Raw genomic sequence first — 21,530 nt, forward strand, 5'->3', positions numbered from 1 at the left:
CACTGTGCTACAGGCACAATACCAGGCGCCATCTGCTGGTCACAGGTGATAGCACTGCGGACAGAGGACACTGTTCTACAGGGATTATACCAGGCGCCTCCTGCTGGTCACAGGTGATAGCACTGCGGACAGAGGACACTGTGCTACAGGCACAATACCAGGCGCCATCTGCTGGTCACAGGTGATAGCACTGCGGACAGAGGACACTGTGCTACAGGCACAATACCAGGCGCCATCTGCTGGTCACAGGTGATAGCACTGCGGACAGAGGACCCTGTTCTACAGGCATAATACCAGGCGCCATCTGCTGGTCACAGGTGATAGCACTGCGGACAGAGGACACTGTGCTACAGGCATAATACCAGGCGCCATCTGCTGGTCACAGGTGATAGCACTGCGGACAGAGGACACTGTGCTACAGGTGTAATACCAGGCGCCATCTGCTGGTCACAAGTGATAGCACTGCGGACAGAGGAAACTGCTACAGGCATAATACCAGGCGCCACCTGCTGGTCAAAGGTGATAGCTCTGCGGACAGAGGACACTGTGCTACAGGGATAATACCAGGCGCCACCTGCTGGTCACAGATGATAGCACTGCGGACAGAGAACACTGTGCTACTGGCGTAATACAAGGTGCCATCTGCTGGTCACAGGTGATAGCACTGTGGAAAGAGGACACAGCGCTACAGGCATAATACCAGGCGCCACCTGCTGGTCACAGGTGATATCACTGCGGACATAGAACACTGTTCTACAGGCATAATACCAGGCGCCACCTGCTGGTCACAGGTGATAGCACTGTGGAAAGAGGACACTGTTCTACAGGGATTATACCAGGCGCCACCTGCTGGTCACAGGTGATAGCACTGCGGACAGTGGACACTGTGCTACAGGCACAATACCAGGCGCCATCTGCTGCTCACAGGTGATAGCACTGCGGACAGAGGACACTGTGCTACAGGCATAATACCAGGCGCCATCTGCTGGTCACAGGTGATAGCACTGCGGACAGAGGACACTGTGCTACAGGCACAATACCAGGCGCCATCTGCTGGTCACAGGTGATAGCACTGCGGACAGAGGACACTGTGCTACAGGCATAATACCAGGCGCTCCTGCTGGTCACAGGTGATAGCACTGCGGACAGAGGACACTGTGCTACAAGCGTACTAACAGGCACCACCTGCTGGTCACAGGTGATAGCACTGCGGACAGAGGACACTGTGCTACAGGCACAATACCTGGCTCCATCTGCTGGTCACAGGTGATAGCACTGCGGACAGAGGCCACTGTGCTACAGGCATATTACCAGGCGCCATCTGCTGGTCACAGATGATAGCACTGCGGACAGAGGACACTGTGCTACAGGCATAATACCAGGCGCCATCTGCTGGTCACAGGTGATAGCACTGCGGACAGAGGACACTGTGCTACAGGCATAATACCAGGCGCCATCTGCTGGTCACAGGTGATAGCACTGCGGACAGAGAACACTGTGCTACAGGCGTAATACAAGGCGCCTTCTGCTGGTCACAGGTGATAGCACTGTGGAAAGAGGACACTGTTCTACAGGGATTATACCAGGCGCCACCTGGTAGTCACAGGTGATAGCACTGCAGACAGAGGACACTGTGCTACAGGCATAATACCAGGCGCCTCCTGCTGGTCACAGGTGATAGCACTGCGGACAGAGGACACTGTGCTACAAGCGTAATAACTGTTGCCACCTGCTGGTCACAGGTGATAGCACTGCGGACAGAGGACACTGTGCTACAGGCATAATACCAGGCGCCATCTGCTGGTCACAGGTGATAGCACTTCGGACAGAGGACACTGTTCTTCAGGCGTAATACCAGGCGCCATCTGCTGGTCACAGGTGATAGCACTGCGGACAGAGGCCACTGTGCTACAGGCATAATACCAGGCGCCATCTGCTGGTCACAGATGATAGCACTGCGGACAGAGGCCACTGTGCTACAGGCATAATACCAGGCGCCATCTGCTGGTCACAGGTGATAGCACTGCGGACAGAGGACACTGTGCTACAGGCATAATACCAGGCGCCATCTGCTGGTCACAGGTGATAGCACTTCGGACAGAGGACACTGTTCTTCAGGCATAATACCAGGCGCCATCTGCTGGTCACAGGTGATAGCACTGCGGACAAAGGCCACTGTGCTACAGGCATAATACCAGGCGCCATCTGCTGGTCACAGGTGATAGCACTGCGGACAGAGGACACTGTGCTACAGGCATAATACCAGGCGCCATCTGCTGGTCACAGGTGATAGCACTGCTGACAGAGGACACTGTGCTACAAGCGTAATAACAGGCGCCACCTGCTGGTCACAGGTGATAGCACTGCGGACAGAGAACACTGTGCTACAGGCGTAATACAAGGCGCCTCCTGCTGGTCACAGGTGATAGCACTGTGGAAAGAGGACACTGTTCTACAGGGATTATACCAGGCGCCACCTGGTAGTCACAGGTGATAGCACTGCAGACAGAGGACACTGTGCTACAGGCACAATACCAGGCGCCATCTGCTGGTCACAGGTGATAGCACTGCGGACAGAGGACACTGTTCTACAGGCATAATACCAGGCGCCATCTGCTGGTCACAGGTGATAGCACTGCGGACAGAGGACACTGTGCTACAGGCCTAATACCAGGCGCCATCTGCTGGTCACAGGTGATAGCACTGCGGACAGAGGACACTGTGCTACAGGTGTAATACCAGGCGCCATCTGCTGGTCACAAGTGATAGCACTGCGGATAGAGGAAACTGTGCTACAGGCATAATACCAGGCGCCACCTGCTGGTCACAGATGATAGCACTGCGGACAGAGAACACTGTGCTACAGGCGTAATACAAGGCGCCCCCTGCTGGTCACAGGTGATAGCACTGTGGAAAGAGGACACAGCGCTACAGGCATAATACCAGGCGCCACCTGCTGGTCACAGGTGATATCACTGCGGACATAGAACACTGTTCTACAGGCATAATACCAGGCGCCACCTGCTGGTCACAGGTGATAGCACTGTGGAAAGAGAACACTGTTCTACAGGGATTATACCAGGCGCCACCTGCTGGTCACAGGTGATAGCACTGCAGACAGAGGACACTGTGCTACAAGCGTAATAACAGGCGCCACCTGCTGGTCACAGGTGATAGCACTGCGGACAGAGGACACTGTGCTACAGGCACAATACCAGGCGCCATCTGCTTGTCACTGATGATAGCACTGCGGACAGAGGACACTGTTCTACAGGCATAATACCAGGCGCCATCTGCTGGTCACAGGTGATAGCACTGCGGACAGAGGACACTGTGCTACAGGCATAATACCAGGCGCCATCTGCTGGTCACAGGTGATAGCATTGCGGACAGAGGACACTGTGCTACAGGTGTAATACCTGGCGCCATCTGCTGGACACAAGTGATAGCACTGCGGACAGAGGAAACTGTGCTACAGGCATAATACCAGGCGCCACCTGCTGGTCACAGATGATAGCACTGCGGACAGAGAACACTGTGCTACAGGCGTAATACAAGGCGTCCCCTGCTGGTCACCGGTGATAGCACTGTGGAAAGAGGACACAGCGCTACAGGCATAATAGCAGGCGCCACCTGCTGGTCACAGGTGATATCACTGCGGATATAGAACACTGTTCTACAGGCATAATACCAGGCGCCACCTGCTGGTCACAGGTGATAGCACTGCGGACAGAGGACACTGTGCTACAAGCGTAATAACAGGCGCCACCTGCTGGTCACAGTTGATAGCACTGCGGACAGAGGACACTGTGCTACAGGCACAATACCAGGCGCCATCTGCTGGTCACAGGTGATAGCACTGCGGACAGAGGCCACTGTGCTACAGGCATAATACCAGGTGCCATCTGCTGGTCACAGATGATAGCACTGCGGACAGAGGACACTGTGCTACAGGCACAATACCAGGCGCCATCTGCTGGTCACAGGTGATAGCACTGCGGACAGAGGCCACTGTGCTACAGGCATAATACCAGGTGCCATCTGCTGGTCACAGGTGATAGCACTGCGGACAGAGGCCACTGTGCTACAGGCACAATACCAGGCGCCATCTGCTGGTCACAGGTGATAGCACTGCGGACAGAGGCCACTGTGCTACAGGCATAATACCAGGCGCCACCTGCTGGTCACAGGTGATAGCACTGCGGACAGAGGCCACTGTGCTACAGGCGTAATACCAGGCGCCTCCTGCTGGTCACAGGTGATAGCACTGTGGAAAGAGGACACTGTTCTACAGGGATTATACCAGGTGCCACCTGCTGGTCAGAGGTGATAGCACTGCAGACATAGGACACTGTGCTACAGGCATAATACCATGCGCCACCTGCAGGTCACTGGTGATAGCACTGCGGACAGAGGACACTGTGCTACAGGCATAATACCAGGCGCCACCTGCTGGTCACAGGTGATAGCACTGCGGACAGAGAACACTGTGCTACAGGCGTAATACAAGGCGCCACCTGCTGGTCACAGGTGATAGCACTGCGGACAGAGAACACTGTGCTACAGGCGTAATAACAGGCGCCACCTGCTGGTCACAAGTGATAGCACTGCGGACAGAGAACACTGTGCTACAGGCGTAATACAAGGCGCCTACTGCTGGTCACAGGTGATAGCACTGCGGACAGAGGACACTGTGCTACAGGCATAATACCAGGCGCCACCTGCTGGTCACAGTTGATAGCACTGCGGACAGAGGACACTGCCCTACACGCATAATACCAGACGCCACCTGCTGGTCACAGGTGATAGCACTGCAGACAGAGGACACTGTGCTACAGGCATAATACCAGGCGCCTCCTGCTGGTCACAGGTGATAGCACTGCGGACAGAGGACACTGTGCTACAGGCATAATACCAGGCGCCTCCTGCTGGTCACAGGTGATAGCACTGCAGACAGAGGACACTGCGCTACAGGCATAATACCAGACGCCACATGCTGGTCACAGGTGATAGCACTGCGGACAGAGGACACTGTGCTACAGGCATAATACCAGGCACCACCTGCTGGTCACAGGTGATAGCACTGCGGACAGAGGACACTGTGTTACAGGCATAATACCAGGCTCCACCTGCTGGTCACAGGTGATAGCACTGCGGACAGAGGACACTGTGCTACAGGCATAATACCAGGCGCCATCTGCTGGTCACAAGTGATAGCACTGCGGACAGAGGAAACTGTGCTACAGGCATAATACCAGGTGCCACCTGCTAGTCACAGGTGATAGCACTGCGGACAGAGGACACTGTGCAACAGGCATAATACCAGGCACCACCTGCTGGTCACAGGTGACAGCACTACGGACAGAGGACGCTGCACTACAGGCATAATACCAGGCGCCTCCTGCTGGTCACAGGTGATAGCACTGCGGACAGAGTATTATGCCTGTAGCCTGTAGCACAGTGTCCTGAGTCCTCAGTGCTATCACCTGTGACCAGCAGATGGCGCGTGGTATTATCCCTGTAGCACAGTGTTCTCTGTTCGCAGGGCTATCACCTGTGACCAGCAGGTGGCGCCTGGTTTTATGCCTGTAGCACAGTGTCCTCTGTCCGCAGTGCTATCACCTGTGACCAGCAGGTGGCGCCTGGTATGATGCCTGTAGCGCAGTGTCCTCAGTCCGCAGTGCGATCACCTGTGACCAGCAGGTGGCGCCTGGTATTATGCCTGTAGCACAGTCTCCTCTGCCCGCAGTGCTATCACCTGTGACCAGCAAATGGCGCCTGGTATTATGTCTGTAGCACAGTGTCCTCGGTCCGCAGTGCTATCACCTGTGACCAGAAGGTGGCGCCTGGTATTATGCCTGTAGCGCAGTGTCCTCTGTCCTCAGTGCTATCACCTGTGACCAGCAGGTGGCGCCTTGTATAATCCCTGTAGCACAGTGTCCTCAGTCCGCAGTGCTAACACCTGTGACCAGCAGGTGGCACCTGGTATTATGCCTGTAGCACAGTTTCCTCTGTCCTCTGTCCGCAGTGCTATCACTTGTGACCAGCAGGTGGCGCCTGGTACAATCCCTGTTGCACAGTGTCCTCAGTCCGCAGTGCGATCACCTGTGACCAGCAGGTGGCGCCTGGTATTATGCCTGTAGCACAGTGTCCTCTGCCCGCAGTGCTATCACCTGTGACCAGCAGATGGTGCCTGGCATAATGTCTGTAGCACAGTGTCCTCTGTCCGCAGTGCTATCACCTGTGATCAGCAGGTGGCGCCTGGTATTATGTCTTTAGCGCAGTGTCCTCTGTCCGCAGTGCTATCACCTGTGACCTGCAGGAGGCGCCTGGTATTATGCCTGTAGCACAGTGTCCTCTGACGGCAGTGCTATCACCGGTGACCAGCAGGTGGCGCCTGTTATTTTTGTCATAAGTCATAGGACTACAGACAGAGCACACTGTTTAACAGGCATAATACCAGGCGCCCCCTGCTGGTCAAAAATGGTTAAACAGCAGCCAAAAAAGAGTATACACAACTCAGCGGTCAGTATCACACAGGAGAGGATTAGATACACGGCTCAGCAGTCAGTATCACACAGGATGGGATTAGATACATGGCTCAGCAGTCAGTATCACACAGGAGAGGATTAAATACACGGCTCAGCAGTCAGTATCACACAGAATAGGATTAGATACACGGCTCAGCAGACAGTATCACACAGGATGGGATTAGATACACGGCTCAGCAGTCTGTATCACACAGGAGAGGATTAGATACACGGCTCAGCAGACAGTATCACACAGGATAGGATTAGATACACGGCTCAGCAGTCAGTATCACACAGGAGAGGATTAGATACACGGCTCAGCAGTCAGTATCACACAGGATAGGACTAGATACACAGCTCAGCAGTCAGTATCACACAAGAGAGGATTAGATACATGGCTCAGCAGTCAGTATCACACAAGATAGGATTAGATACACGGCTTAGCAGTCAGTGTCACACAGGAGAGGATTAGATACACGGCTCAGCAGTCAGTATCACACAATAGAGGATTAGATACATGGCTCAGCAGTCAGTATCACATAGGATAGGATTAGATACACGATTCAGCAGACAGTATCACACAGGAGAGGATTAGATACACGGCTCAGCAGTCAGTATCACACAGGATAGGATTAGATACACGGCTCAGCAGTCAGTATCACACAGGAGAGGATTAGATACACGGCTCAGCAGTCAGTAACACACAGGATAGAATTAGATACACAGCTCAGCAGTCAGTAACACACAGGATAGGATTAGATACACGGCTCAGCAGTCAGTAACACACAGGAGAGGATTAGATACACGGCTTAGCCGTCAGTAGCACACAGGAGAGGATTAGATACACAGCTCAGCAGTCAGTATCACACAGGAGAGGATTAGATACATGGCTCAGCAGTCAGTATCACACAGGATAGGATTAGATACACGGCTCAGCAGACAGTATCACACAGGAGAGGATTAGATACACAGCTCAGTAGACAGTATCACACAGGATAGGATTAGATACACGGCTCAGCAGACAGTGTCACACAGGATAGGATTAGATACACGGCTCAGCAGACAGTTTCACACAGGAGAGGATTAGATACACGGCTCAGCAGTCAGTATCACACAGGAGAGGATTAGATACACAGCTCAGCAGTCAGTATCACACAGGACAGGATTAGATACACGGCTCAGCAGACAATATCACACAGGATAGGATTAGATACACTGCTTAGCCGTCAGCATCACACAGGAGAGGATTAGATACACGGCTCAGCAGTCAGTATCACACAGGATAGGATTAGATACACGGCTCAGCAGACAATATCACACAGGATAGGATTAGATACACGGATTAGCCGTCAGTATCACACAGGAGAGGATTAGATACACGGCTCAGCAGTCAGTATCACACAGGATTGGATTAGATACACGGCTCAGCAGTCAGTATCACACACGTTAGGATTAGATACATGGCTCAGCATACAATATCACACAGGATAGGATTAGATACACTGCTTAGCCGTCAGTATCAAACAGGAGAGGATTAGATACATGGCTCAGCAGTCAGTATCACACAGGATAGGATTAGATACACGGCTCAGCAGTCAGTATCACACACGATAGGATTAGATACACGGCTCAACAGACAATATCACACAGGATAGGATTAGATACACGGCTCAGCAGTCAGAATCACACAGGAGAGGATTAGATACACGGCTTTGCAGTCAGTATCACACAGTAGAGGATTAGATACACAGCTCTGCAGTCAGTATCACACAGGAAAGGATTAGATGCACAGCTCAGCAGTCAGTATCACACAGGAGAGGATTAGATACACCCCTCAGCAGTCAGTATCACACAGAAGAGGATTAGATACATGGCTCAGAAGACATTATCACACAGGATAGAATTAGATACACGGCTCAGCAGTCAGTATCACACAGTAGAGGATTAGATACACGGCTCAGCAGTCAGTATCACACAGTAGAGGATTAGATACACAGCTCAGCAGTCAGTATCACACAGGATAGGATTAGATACACGGCTCAGCAGACAGTATCACACAGGATAGGATTAGATACACGGCTCAGCAGACAGTATCACACAGGAGAGGATTAGATACACAGCTCAGCAGTCAGTATCACACAGGATAGGATTAGATACACGGCTCAGCAGACAGTGTCACACAGGATAGGATTAGATACACGGCTCAGCCGACAGTATCACACAGTAGAGGATTAGATACATGGCTCAGCAGTCAGTATCACACAGTAGAGGATTAGATACACAGCTCAGCAGTCAGTATCACACAGTAGAGGATTAGATACACGGCTAAGCAGACAGTATCACACAGGAGAGGATTAGATACACGGCTCAGCAGTCAGTATCACACAGGATAGGATTAGATACACGGCTCAGCAGTCAGTATCACACAGGAGAGGATTAGATACACGGCTCAGCAGTCAGTAACACACAGGATAGGATTAGATACACGGCTCAGCAGTCAGTAACACACAGGAGAGGATTAGATACACGGCTCAGCAGTCAGTAACACACAGGAGAGGATTAGATACACGGCTTAGCCGTCAGTAGCACACAGGAGAGGATTAGATACACAGCTCAGCAGTCAGTATCACACAGGAGAGGATTAGATACACGGCTCAGCAGTCAGTAACACACAGGATAGGATTAGATACACGGCTCAGCAGTCAGTATCACACAGTAGAGGATTAGATACACAGCTCAGCAGTCAGTATCACACAGGATAGGATTGGATACACAGCTCAGCAGTCAGTATCACACAGGATAGGATTAGATACACGGCTAAGCAGACAGTATCACACAGGATAGGATTAGATACACGGCTCAGCCGACAGTATCACACAGTAGAGGATTAGATACACGGCTCAGCAGTCAGTATCACACAGTAGAGGATTAGATACACAGCTCAGCAGTCAGTATCACACAGGATAGGATTGGATACACAGCTCAGCAGTCAGTATCACACAGGATAGGATTAGATACACGGCTAAGCAGACAGTATCACACAGGATAGGATTAGATACACGGCTCAGCCGACAGTATCACACAGTAGAGGATTAGATACACGGCTCAGCAGTCAGTATCACACAGTAGAGGATTAGATACACAGCTCAGCAGTCTGTATCACACAGGATAGGATTAGGTACATGGCTCAGCAGTCAGTATCACACAGGATAGGATTAGATACACGGCTCAGCAGTCAGTATCACACAGGAGATGATTAGATACACGGCTCAGCAGTCAGTATCACACAGGAGAGGATTAGATACACGGCTCAGCAGTCAGTATCACACAGGAGAGGATTGGATACACGGCTCAGCAGTCAGTATCACACAGGAGAGGATTGGATACACGGCTCAGCAGTCAGTATCACACCGGAGCGGATTAGATACACGGCTCAGCTGTCACTATCACACAGGATAGGATTAGATACACGGCTCAGCAGTCAGTATCACACAGGAGAGGATTAGATACACTGCTCAGCAGTCAGTATCCCACAGGATAGGATTAGATACAAGGCTCAGCAGTCAGTATCACATAGTAGAGGATTAGATACACGACTCAGCAGTCAGTATCACACAGGAGAGGATTAGATACACGGCTCAGCAGTCAGTATCACACAGGAGAGGATTAGATACACGGCTCAGCAGTCAGTATCACACAGGATAGGATTAGATACACGGCTCAGCAGACAGTATCACACAGGATAGGATTAGATACACGGCTCAGCAGTTAGTATCACACAGGAGAGGATTAGATACACGGCTCAGCAGACAGTATTCCACAGGATAGGATTAGGTACACGGCTCAGCAGTCAGTATCACACAGGAGAGGATTAGATACATGGCTCAGCAGTCAGTATCACACAGGATAGGATTAGATACACGGCTCAGCAGTCAGTATCACACAGGAGAGGATTAGATACACGGCTCCGTAGTCAGTATCACACAGGATAGGATTAGATACACGGCTCCGTAGTCAGTATCACACAGGATAGGATTAGATACATGGCTCAGCAGACAGTATCACACAGGATAGGATTAGATACACGGCTCCGTAGTCAGTATCACACAGGAGAGGATTAGATACACGGCTCAGCAGACAGTATCACACAGGATAGGATTAGATACACGGCTCAGCAGACAGTATCACACAGGATAGGATTAGATACACGGCTCAGCAGACAGTATCACACAGGAGAGGATTAGATACACGGCTCAGCAGTCAGTATCACACAGGAGAGGATTAGATACACGGCTCAGCAGTCAGTATCACACAGGAGAGGATTAGATACACGGCTCAGCAGTCAGTATCACACAGGAGAGGATTAGATACACGGCTCAGCTGTCAATATCACACAGGAGAGGATTAGATACACGGCTCAGCAGTCAGTATCACACAGGAGAGGATTAGATACACGGCTCCGTAGTCAGTATCACACAGGAGAGGATTAGATACACGGCTCAGCAGTCAGTATCACACAGGAGAGGATTAGATACACGGCTCAGCAGTCAGTATCACACAGGAGAGGATTAGATACACGGCTCAGCAGTCAGTATCACACAGGAGAGGATTAGATACACGGCTCCGTAGTCAGTATCACACAGGAGAGGATTAGATACACGGCTCAGCAGTCAGTATCACACAGGAGAGGATTAGATACACGGCTCAGCAATCGGTATCACACAGGAGAGGATTAGATACACGGCTCAGCAATCGGTATCACACCTTTTCTGCGATCCTCTATGCAGCTGGAGATTATATTAGATACATTATGATTTATTATCATCAAATTCCACATGGATGCTATAATGGAGGAGCGGGGGGGACAGGAGGAGACCACTCTAAGGATTCACTCAGACGTCACGTTTTCCATTCCTGGAATCTCTTTGGCTCCTCCACTTGTTACTTATTTAATATATTTGTGTTTATCAGTGTAATGTGAAAAGGTATGAGTAGCGAGAGTGAGGGTGAGTGAGGGTGAGTGGGGGTGAGACTGAGTAGTGTCGGACTGGGATGCTAGGAGCCCACCAGTAACCAGCTCCGGGCCGCACTTTTCAGCTACATGTGAATGGGACCTTCTCCTCAGTCACAGATGTAGATAACGATGATCGGGGCAGATTATTACATGAATAAGATGCTGACTGACTGTACATAGTGATTCATGTATATAGTGCCAGGTACTGCTCATGTAAGAGGGTGGTGGCCCACCGGAGGATTCTACGGTTCTCCCATGGACCAGTCCAAGCCTGAGGATGAGTGATGGTGAGTGACGCTGAGACAAGGACGAGTGGAGGATCATCATCGTATGTGTGAAGTGCCACCTTCCCTGGTTGGGCAGGACCACCCCGGCGTATTATCCAGGGTCTCAGTGACCTGCTGGGATATTCAGGGTCCCTGCTCTCATCTCCCATTGTGATCACCGGACCCCCTGTGATGTGCGGACAAGTGATGTTCAGGGTCTTATTCTGTGGATTATTCGGGGTCTTATTCTTTGGTGCACTTGTGGCGCCCCTGAGGGTTCAGTCGCCACAGAGGTACTGCACCTCCTCCTGAGGTGTGGTGCCCCACTATCCAGGTAAGTTGGAGGCTCCAGACCACACTCCAACACCTGCATCCCACACAATAGAGTAGTTCAGCAAAGCCACATTGCGGGTCCTTGCTTAGAGAGAAGCAGAGCACCTTTGGTGGTTCCCTGCTTGGAACACTAGACGTGCTGGGAGGTGGGTGGAGTTCAGAATATATATATGAGCGGGATGGTTTAGGATGACAGGTCAGTCTGACAGGAGGTCAGTGAGGAAGGAAGCCACTCGGGAGGAGTGGGGATCCCTGGAAGGAGGGATGGAGGAAGGAGTGCTGCAGCTGCCTCAGTGACCTGAGCCAGCTGGCACGGGAAAGGAAAGAAGGAGAGAGACATTGAAGCCTGAGCTTCCATAGGAGGGAAAGACAAGTACGGAACGTAGGAGTGAAAGGGAACACAGAGGACGTGGGTTAGAGGAAGAACCCTGCCTAGAAGTTGTAAGTGCAAGGCCAGGGCCCGGTCCCCGAGGTTGTATGGATACTAATGGTTCTGCAGCAGACACCGGTGGAGTAGTTGGCTGTAAATGCACTACTCCCATCTAAGACTTGAGGGCACAACAGCAACATTGATAGTGAGCCGGGACTCAGGAGTAGAGAGTCACTGAAGCAGGCTACAGCTGTCTGCCGTACAAGTAGAGTTCTTGGGAACATCGGACAGGAGGCACCCCAGTGTAACTCAGTACTAGGAGATCTTCACACTTAAAGGCGCTATAGAGGAGACGTTCAGAAAGGCACATGTTGGCGGAGTGTTGGAAGGGAGCATTCCATCTGACCTGGAGGTTGACTGAGTCCCTGACCCGGAGGACACGGCACAGAAGCGGGCACCTGTGTGTACTACAGACTGTGAGTAAAGCTTTGGAACTACATGCCCTGGTGTCCTCCACTCATTCCTGCGCCAACCTGCCCAGCACTGCTACATCCCCTGCGCCGGACACTACACCATCTTAATGTCTCCACATCTACTCTGCCCTGGGATTACAGCCCTGCCTGTGGAGGGCTATAACATCATTGCTGCACCACACCATCTGTCCCAGAGGATCTGTCTGCAGCGTCGGCTTAACATCTTCATTGCCGAACACCACAGGTGGCGTCACGAACTATTCATCTAACTACATTCCACCATCCACATCTTCCTATTACTTGGGCGCCCGGGGCCACGGTCCGGGTCACTGCTGCTGTGACACATCCCGCCCGTTACCGAGTACCCCGCTGCCCTGGGAGGGCGACCCACACTTTTAATATAAGTGACTAAATGCTGTTTCCAGTTGTGACCTGACCCCCCTGCAGGTGGAGGGGCCTGCGGTGCCGCAGATGGGGGAGGTGTCTGGGGCTGAGAGTCCTGTGTGGGGAGGGGGCGGGGTCTGTACATTGCAGGAAGTGCGGAGGAGAGCGGGGGGGTTGTGTGTGCAGGGAGGAGGGGGATGTCTGCTGTCCCCCCAAATCCAGGACCAGACATCAGGTAAGGGGATGTCTCATGTGCTTCTCTCCTGCACTGTACTTTGGGGTCTCATGTGTCTCCCACATTACTGTATATAGGGGTTGGGGTCTCGGCTGTGTCTCCCACATTACTGTATATAGGGGTCGGGGTCTCGGCTGTGTCTCCCTATTACTGTATATAGGGGTCGGGGTCTCGGCTGTGTCTCCCTATTACTGTATATAGGGGTCGGGGTCTCGGCTGTGTCTCCCTATTACTGTATATAGGGGTCGGGGTCTCGGCTGTGTCTCCCTATTACTGTATATAGGGGTCGGGGTCTCGGCTGTGTCTCCCTATAACTGTATATAGGGGTCGGGGTCTCTGTTGTGTCTCCCCTATTACTGTATATAGGGGTCGGGGTCTCGGCTGTGTCTCCCCCATTACTGTATATAGGGGTCGGGGTCTCTGTTGTGTCTCCCCCATTACTGTATATAGGGGTCGGGGTCTCTGTTGTGTCTCCCCTATTACTGTATATAGGGGTCGGGGTCTCGGCTGTGTCTCCCTATTACTGTATATAGGGGTCGGGGTCTCGGCTATGTCTCCCCCATTACTGTATATAGGGGTCGGGGTCTCTGTTGTGTCTCCCCTATTACTGTATATAGGGGTCGGGGTCTCTGTTGTGTCTCCCCTATTACTGTATATAGAGGTCGGGGTCTCTGTTGTGTCTCCCCTATTACTGTATATAGGGGTCGGGGTCTCGGCTGTGTTTCCCCCATTACTGTATAGTGAGTGGTCAGTGCCCCCTATAGAGAATGGGTGAGGGTCTGCAGGGCGCTGAGTGATGGGCGATCTTCTCCTGGGTATGACAGGTCTCTTCCCTGTAGGGGGCACCCTCTGCCCTTTGGGGTCACCTGCAGCGTGTAGATTATTGAGGGTCTGTATCAGCTGACTTTGCTTTGATTGACAGGTGTGTGATGTCCCTCCCGAGCGGTGTCGGTGCGCGGTGTGATGTCCTCGCCGGACCAGGTGCAGATCCTCCTGGGCGCCCGGTCGTACCGCGTGCCCCGCGAGCGGCTGGAGGCGCAGAGCGGCTTCTTCCAGGCCCTCTTCCGTTCTGGGATGCGTGAGAGCAGCGGAGCCGCGGTGACACTCCACGGGCTGAGCCAGGAGGGATTAGAGGGGGTCCTCCGCCACATCATGGGGAGCCCCCTCCAAGACTGCATCCCCCCCGCAGAGACCAGACGTAAGAGGCCGAGTGCGGAGGAGCCAGGGGACGAGGCGGCCCCTCTGCAGGCGCTGGTGGAGGCCGCCTGCTACCTCCAGGTGCACGGCCTCCTGTCCCTCCTGCAGACCTCGCTGTCAGCGGACACCTGCCTGGACCTCCTGGACGTCTCCCAGCTACACGGTCAGTGGGATCTGGCGTCCGCCGCGCTCCGGTATATGGCGGCTCACTACCACTCCATGCTGCAGAGGTCAGACTTCCAGGACAGCCCCGAGTCTCTGAAGGAGCGGGTGCTGGAGGAGCGGCTCCGGGGGGCCCCGGCACTGCTGGTGCTGTCCCAGCATGGCACCGACTCCTGGGTGCTGCTCCGCTACGTGGAGGAAGCTGGCGGGTGGCAGGTGATGCCCGGGACCGTCCCTCCCAGTATGCTGCGGGTGCAGGGATACGGCGCCACCGTCCTGAATAATTACCTGTACGTGGCTGGAGGCTCCCGGGACAATGGGCAGGAGGTCAGCGCCATGCACGCCTACAATCCAAGCACCGGGAGCTGGAGCGAGGAGGCGGCCATGAACCAGAAGAGGTAACCCCCAGTGTGGTCACCAGGATGGCCGCTATTAAAGGGGATGTCACCTCTTTGTAGTGGGTGCTGGGGGGATCGACTGCGGGACGCTGAACTCTACCCCTTAATATAGAGATAGCACAACCCCAGCGAAGACCTCAAGAAAACACATCAGTGCCCTACAGCATTACCAACCATAGTGCCCCCGTTATCAGTGCCATCACAGTGCCCCCATAAGAACATGCCCCCTGCGTCAGTGCGAGCCCCGGTGTCCCCCTGCGTCAGTGTGAGCCGCCGTGTCCCCCTGCGTCAGTGCGAGGTGCCGTGTCCCCCTGCGTCAGTGCGAGGTGCCGTGTCCCCCTGCGTCAGTGCGAGCCGCCGTGTCCCCCTGCGTCAGTGCGAGCCGCCCGTGTCCCCCTGCGTCAGTGCGAGCCGCCCGTGTCCCCATGCGTCAGTGCGAGCCGCCCGTGTCCCCATGCGTCAGTGCGAGCCGCCCGTGTCCCCATGCGTCAGTGCGAGCCGCCCGTGTCCCCATGCGTCAGTGCGAGCCGCCCGTGTCCCCCTGCGTCAGTGCGAGCCGCCCGTGTCCCCCTGCGTCAGTGCGAGCCGCCCGTGTCCCCCTGCGTCAGTGCGAGCCGCCCGTGTCCCCCTGCGTCAGTGCGAGCCGCCCGTGTCCCCCTGCGTCAGTGCGAGCCGCCCGTGTCCCCCTGCGTCAGTGCGAGCCGCCCGTGTCCCCCTGCGTCAGTGCGAGCCGCCCGTGTCCCCCTGCGTCAGTGCGAGCCGCCCGTGTCCCCCTGCGTCAGTGCGAGCCGCCCGTGTCCCCCTGCGTCAGTGCGAGCCGCCCGTGTCCCCCTGCGTCAGTGCGAGCCGCCCGTGTCCCCCTGCGTCAGTGCGAGCCGCCCGTGTCCCCCTGCGTCAGTGCGAGCCGCCCGTGTCCCCCTGCGTCAGTGCGAGCCGCCCGTGTCCCCCTGCGTCAGTGCGAGCCGCCCGTGTCCCCCTGCGTCAGTGCGAGCCGCCCGTGTCCCCCTGCGTCAGTGCGAGCCGCCCGTGTCCCCCTGCGTCAGTGCGAGCCGCCCGTGTCCCCCTGCGTCAGTGCGAGCCGCCCGTGTCCCCCTGCGTCAGTGCGAGCCGCCCGTGTCCCCCTGCGTCAGTGCGAGCCGCCCGTGTCCCCCTGCGTCAGTGCGAGCCGCCCGTGTCCCCCTGCGTCAGTGCGAGCCGCCCGTGTCCCCCTGCGTCAGTGCGAGCCGCCCGTGTCCCCCTGCGTCAGTGCGAGCCGCCCGGTCCCCCTGCGTCAGTGCGAGCCGCCGTGTCCCCCTGCGTCAGTGCGAGCCGCCGTGTCCCCCTGCGTCAGTGCGAGCCGCCGTGTCCCCCTGCGTCAGTGCGAGGTGCCGTGTCCCCCTGCGTCAGTGCGAGGTGCCGTGTCCCCCTGCGTCAGTGCGAGGTGCCGTGTCCCCCTGCGTCAGTGCGAGGTGCCGTGTCCCCCTGCGTCAGTGCGAGGTGCCGTGTCCCCCTGCGTCAGTGCGAGCCGCCGGGTCCCCCTGCGTCAGTGCGAGCCGCCGGGTCCCCCTGCGTCAGTGCGAGCCGCCGGGTCCCCCTGCGTCAGTGCGAGCCGCCGTGCCCCCCTGCGTCATTGCGCGCCCCCGCGTCCCCCTGCGTCATTGCGCGCCCCCGCGTCCCCCTGCGTCAGTGCGAGCCGCCGTGCCCCCCCTGCGTCAGTGCGCCCCCCCGCGTCCCCCTGCGTCAGTGCGCCCCCCCGCGTCCCCCTGCGTCAGTGCGCCCCCCCGCGTCCCCCTGCGTCAGTGCGCGCCCCCGCGTCCCCCTGCGTCAGTGCCCGCCGTGCCCCCTGGGTCAGTGTCATCCACAGCTTCATTAATTACAGCCCTTTTAGCCTCATAATCGATGCCCGTTCGGCTCTGCTACATCCGGGTGCCGGTCCATAAGGGGTTAATGTGCGGTGCCATCCCGCTCCCTTATTTGGAGTTCTGCACTGAGGAGACTCTCATCATCCTCCCTGGTCTGTGCAGAGAGGTGGAGCGGTGGAGGTCTCCTTTATGTTCCCCCCGGGCCACCACCACCACATCTCCATACAAGGACCCCCTGTGCGCCTCATCTGTGGGGGATTTATGGGGCCGTCACCTGCGGAGCAGCCAGATAATGGGGGATCCCACTGCAGAATGAGAAGTCCCGCAGCTTCGATTGCACCTCATCGCCCGGCGGTACCACTGCTGGCTGTCAGGGAATAGAGACGTTCTCCCTTCTAGTCACAGGACATGAGTAATAGGGACATGGAAACCCCGACGCGCGCTGTCAGCCCCGGCTCCATTCACTGACAGCAAGCGGAGATGTGGAGAATAGGAGCACAATGCAGGCAACGAGGTGGCCGGGCGAGGAGTCACTGACATCTGCTCATTTCTGTTCCTCTCTCCAGGTACAACTTCCGCTTGCTGGCAGTGAATGGGGCTCTGTACGCAGTCGGCGGCCATTCCCTGCAGACCATGGAGTCTTACAACCCTGCGCAGAACACGTGGACGCTCGCGGCCCCCCTCCCAGACACACTGGTGGAGTTCTCAGCCTGCGAAAGTCTGGGGAGGATCTACGTTGTCGGAGGCTACACACCACGGGGTCTGTACTCACAGCACACCTTCTTACACTATAGCCCAGATCTGACAGAATAGTGAGTGCAGCTCTGGGGTATAATACAGGAGGTAACTCAGGATCAGTAATGTAATGTATGGACACAGTGACTGCACCAGCAGAATAGTGAGTGCAGCTCTGGAGTATAATACAGGATGTAACTCAGGAACAGTAATGTAATGTATGTACACAGTGACTGCACCAGCAGAATAGTGAGTGCAGCTCTGGGGTATAATACAGGATGTAACTCAGGATCAGTAATGTATGTACACAGTGACTGCACCAGCAGAATAGTGAGTGCAGCTCTGGGGTATAATACAGGAGGTAACTCAGGATCAGTAATATAATGTATGTACACAGTGACTGCACCAGCAGAATAGTGAGTGCAGCTCTGGAGTATAATACAGGAGGTAACTCAGGATCAGTAATGTAATGTATGTACACAGTGACTGCACCAGCAGAATAGTGAGTGCAGCTCTGGAGTATAATACAGGATGTAACTCAGGATCAGTAATGTAATGTATGTACACAGTGACTGCACCAGCAGAATAGTGAGTGCAGCTCTGGAGTATAATACAGGAGGTAACTCAGGATCAGTAATGTAATGTATGTACACAGTGACTGCACCAGCAGAATAGTGAGTGCAGCTCTGGGGTATAATACAGGAGGTAACTCAGGATCAGTAATGTAATGTATGTACACAGTGACTGCACCAGCAGAATAGTGAGTGCAGATCTGGGGTATAATACAGGAGGTAACTCAGGATCAGTAATGTAATGTATGTACACAGTGACTGCACCAGCAGAATAGTGAGTGCAGTTCTGGAGTATAATACAGGATGTAACTCAGGATCAGTAATGTAATGTATGTACACAGTGACTGCACCAACAGAATAGTGAGTGCAGCTCTGGGGTATAATACAGGAGGTAACTCAGGATCAGTAATATAATGTATGTACACAGTGACTGCACCAGCAGAATAGTGAGTGCAGCTCTGGTGTATAATACAGGATATAACTCAGGATCAGTAATGTAATGTATGTACACAGTGACTGCACCAGCAGAATAGTGAGTGCAGCTCTGGAGTATAATACAGGATATAACTCAGGATCAGTAATGTAATGTATGTACACAGTGACTGCACCAGCAGAATAGTGAGTGCAGCTCTGGAGTATAATACAGGATATAACTCAGGATCAGTAATGTAATGTATGTACACAGTGACTGCACCAGCAGAATAGTGAGTGCAGATCTGGGGTATAATACAGGAGGTAACTCAGGATCAGTAATGTATGTACACAGTGACTGCACCAGCAGAATAGTGAGTGCAGTTCTGGAGTATAATACAGGATGTAACTCAGGATCAGTAATGTAATGTATGTACACAGTGACTGCACCAGCAGAATAGTGAGTGCAGCTCTGGGGTATAATACAGGAGGTAACTCAGGATCAGTAATATAATGTATGTACACAGTGACTGCACCAGCAGAATAGTGAGTGCAGCTCTGGTGTATAATACAGGATATAACTCAGGATCAGTAATGTAATGTATGTACACAGTGACTGCACCAGCAGAATAGTGAGTGCAGCTCTGGAGTATAATACAGGATGTAAATTTTTCTGTACTTTCTCTGCACAGGCCGGAATATGAGCGTCCTTCGTTACTGTCCGTCATTGGACGAGTGGTCGGTGTTTGACCTCTGCCGGGAGCACGTGCGGAAGCAGCAGATGGTGTCCATAGAGGAGACCTTGTTCGTGGTTGGGGGCTTTAGACGGGACCCCCTGTCCGGACTGAGTGAGGACTCGCTGAGCGTGCACTCCTATAGTACCAGCAGCAGAGAGTGGAACTGTCTGAAGGTCAATACGTCCAAGTCCGGCCTGAGCGTCAGCTGCTCCCTACACAACGACGGGATCTACATCCTGAGCCGGGACGTGAACCCCAACACTGTGGGGCGACACCGCATATTCCTCAAATATTGTGTGTTTACAGGGGTCTGCGAGTATGTACGTGGACCCCCGAGCGAGGGGAACAATATGCAACTCTTCTCTATGTACCTCACCCTCCATAGCGGCTGAGGGGCAAAGCTACCAGAATCTGCAGCCCCCACATGTAGACTGCGACCGTTTCCCCCCCACACACACACCGGAGACAGCTATCACTACAACAGTCTTATTAAAGGGATTGTCCACAGCGGACGCCCACATTCCATGTGCCCTGATAAGCTATAGGTGGTGCTCCGTTACCACCCAATCGGGATGTCCATCTGTAAGCAAAAACAGAGTGTGACCCCTGTGGTCCATTAAAGGGGCACACACCGACATTCCTTGTCAATGAGCAATGTGTCACTTTGCCCTTCACTGTGCTGTTCTGCAGATGATGAAAGCCGATTGGCACCTGCCCACTGAAAAGGGGGTTGCCTAAAGTGTACCGCCCCTTTAAGAGTTAGAACTATGTCAATAAAGGCAATTGAAATGAATGAATGCCATATGTTGCAATTTGATCTCTGTTCCTGGGGATCGCAGAATGATGACGTTGCCCTTTAAATGGTCGTTTTAACAAACTTTGCATAAATCAATGCTGCACGTGACTAATAAATTTGGTAATTTATTACACACCACCACCACCACCACCCTGCCCCGACTTCCTGAATTTATCATTTTACTCAGTAAAATTGTTAAAATCCATCTTGGTGAAAGCAGTATTGAGAGGCGAAAAGAAGACAAAGGATTGCTGAGAGACATAGATAGTGCTGCAGCTTTCTATTAAGTATTATCCCACTCCAGTGCTGGATTCAGATCTACACTGCTCAGAACTGCTGTATATTGCCCTTCATTATGCTGTTTCTTTATTAAGTGTTTTATCCCTCACCAAAGCTGGTTTTATGGCTACACTGCTCTGTACTGCTGTAGAATGTCCCCCATACTGCTGCTTTCTAAGTGTTTTATCCCATTCCAGAGCTGGATTCACAGCTACACTGTTTAGTACTGCAAAATATTGTTCTAGTTGCTGCTGCAGCTATTCAGTGAGGTTTTTTTTATCACAATCCTTTTTTGGATTCACAGTCACACTGCTCTGTACTGATGTATAAAGATGGACGGACCCCTGGATGTTCGGGTCTGGCAGGTTCGGCTGAACAGTTAATAAGTTCAGGTACCAGAACAGTACCCGAACCCGGACCCTTTTCACTTGAATGGGGGGCCCGAACAGCCAGTGTTTGCCTTGCTGTCATGTGTATGACAGCGTGGCAAACGCTGCTTCTGATCGAAGGTTAAGTTATCACAGCCGGACGGACAGCAACTGTTCCCACATTGTCAAATGAAAGCATGAGCGCGCAGCTGTGATGGGAGGTATAAAGTTTAATGGTGTCGGCTGATAGGACTACTACTCCCATTAGCCGACACCTGCTGCTGCTAATAACGGGGAGAGCAGGAGCGGTTGATGGGAGTATTCATCAGTGGGTGCCTGAGCTCTAAATATATAATTAAATTAAAAAAACTGACAGGTGGGACTGCAGCCCTCAGCTGTTAGAGTTAGCAAGGCTGGTTAGTAAAGAAT

General features: G+C 53.5%; 1 protein-coding gene across 1 annotated transcript; it reads left to right on the forward strand.

The window, feature by feature from the left end:
- Positions 1-13,482: 13,482 nt before the first annotated feature.
- On the forward strand, positions 13,483-20,609 carry KLHL42 (kelch like family member 42). Its single transcript, XM_073544240.1, has 4 exons — positions 13,483-13,605; positions 14,528-15,362; positions 17,770-17,963; positions 19,614-20,609. The coding sequence occupies exons 2-4, from the start codon at positions 14,569-14,571 to the stop codon at positions 20,048-20,050; spliced, it is 1,425 nt and encodes a 474-aa protein (XP_073400341.1). The 5' UTR covers positions 13,483-13,605; positions 14,528-14,568; the 3' UTR covers positions 20,051-20,609.
- The last annotated feature ends 921 nt before the right edge of the window (positions 20,610-21,530 follow it).

Source organism: Dendrobates tinctorius, unplaced genomic scaffold (assembly GCF_039654945.1).
Source record: "Dendrobates tinctorius isolate UK_male_01 unplaced genomic scaffold, ASM3965494v1 ptg000136l, whole genome shotgun sequence".
Taxonomy (NCBI): domain Eukaryota; kingdom Metazoa; phylum Chordata; class Amphibia; order Anura; family Dendrobatidae; genus Dendrobates; species Dendrobates tinctorius.

Coding starts and splice junctions, on each gene's coding strand:
- KLHL42 (XM_073544240.1), top strand. CDS start 14,569: ATGTCCTCGCCGGACCAGGTGCAGATCCTCCTGGGCGCCCGGTCGTAC. Junction 15,363..17,769: donor GCGGCCATGAACCAGAAGAG/GTAACCCCCAGT, acceptor TCCTCTCTCCAG/GTACAACTTCCGCTTGCTGG. Junction 17,964..19,613: donor CGGAGGCTACACACCACGGG/GTCTGTACTCAC, acceptor TTCTCTGCACAG/GCCGGAATATGAGCGTCCTT.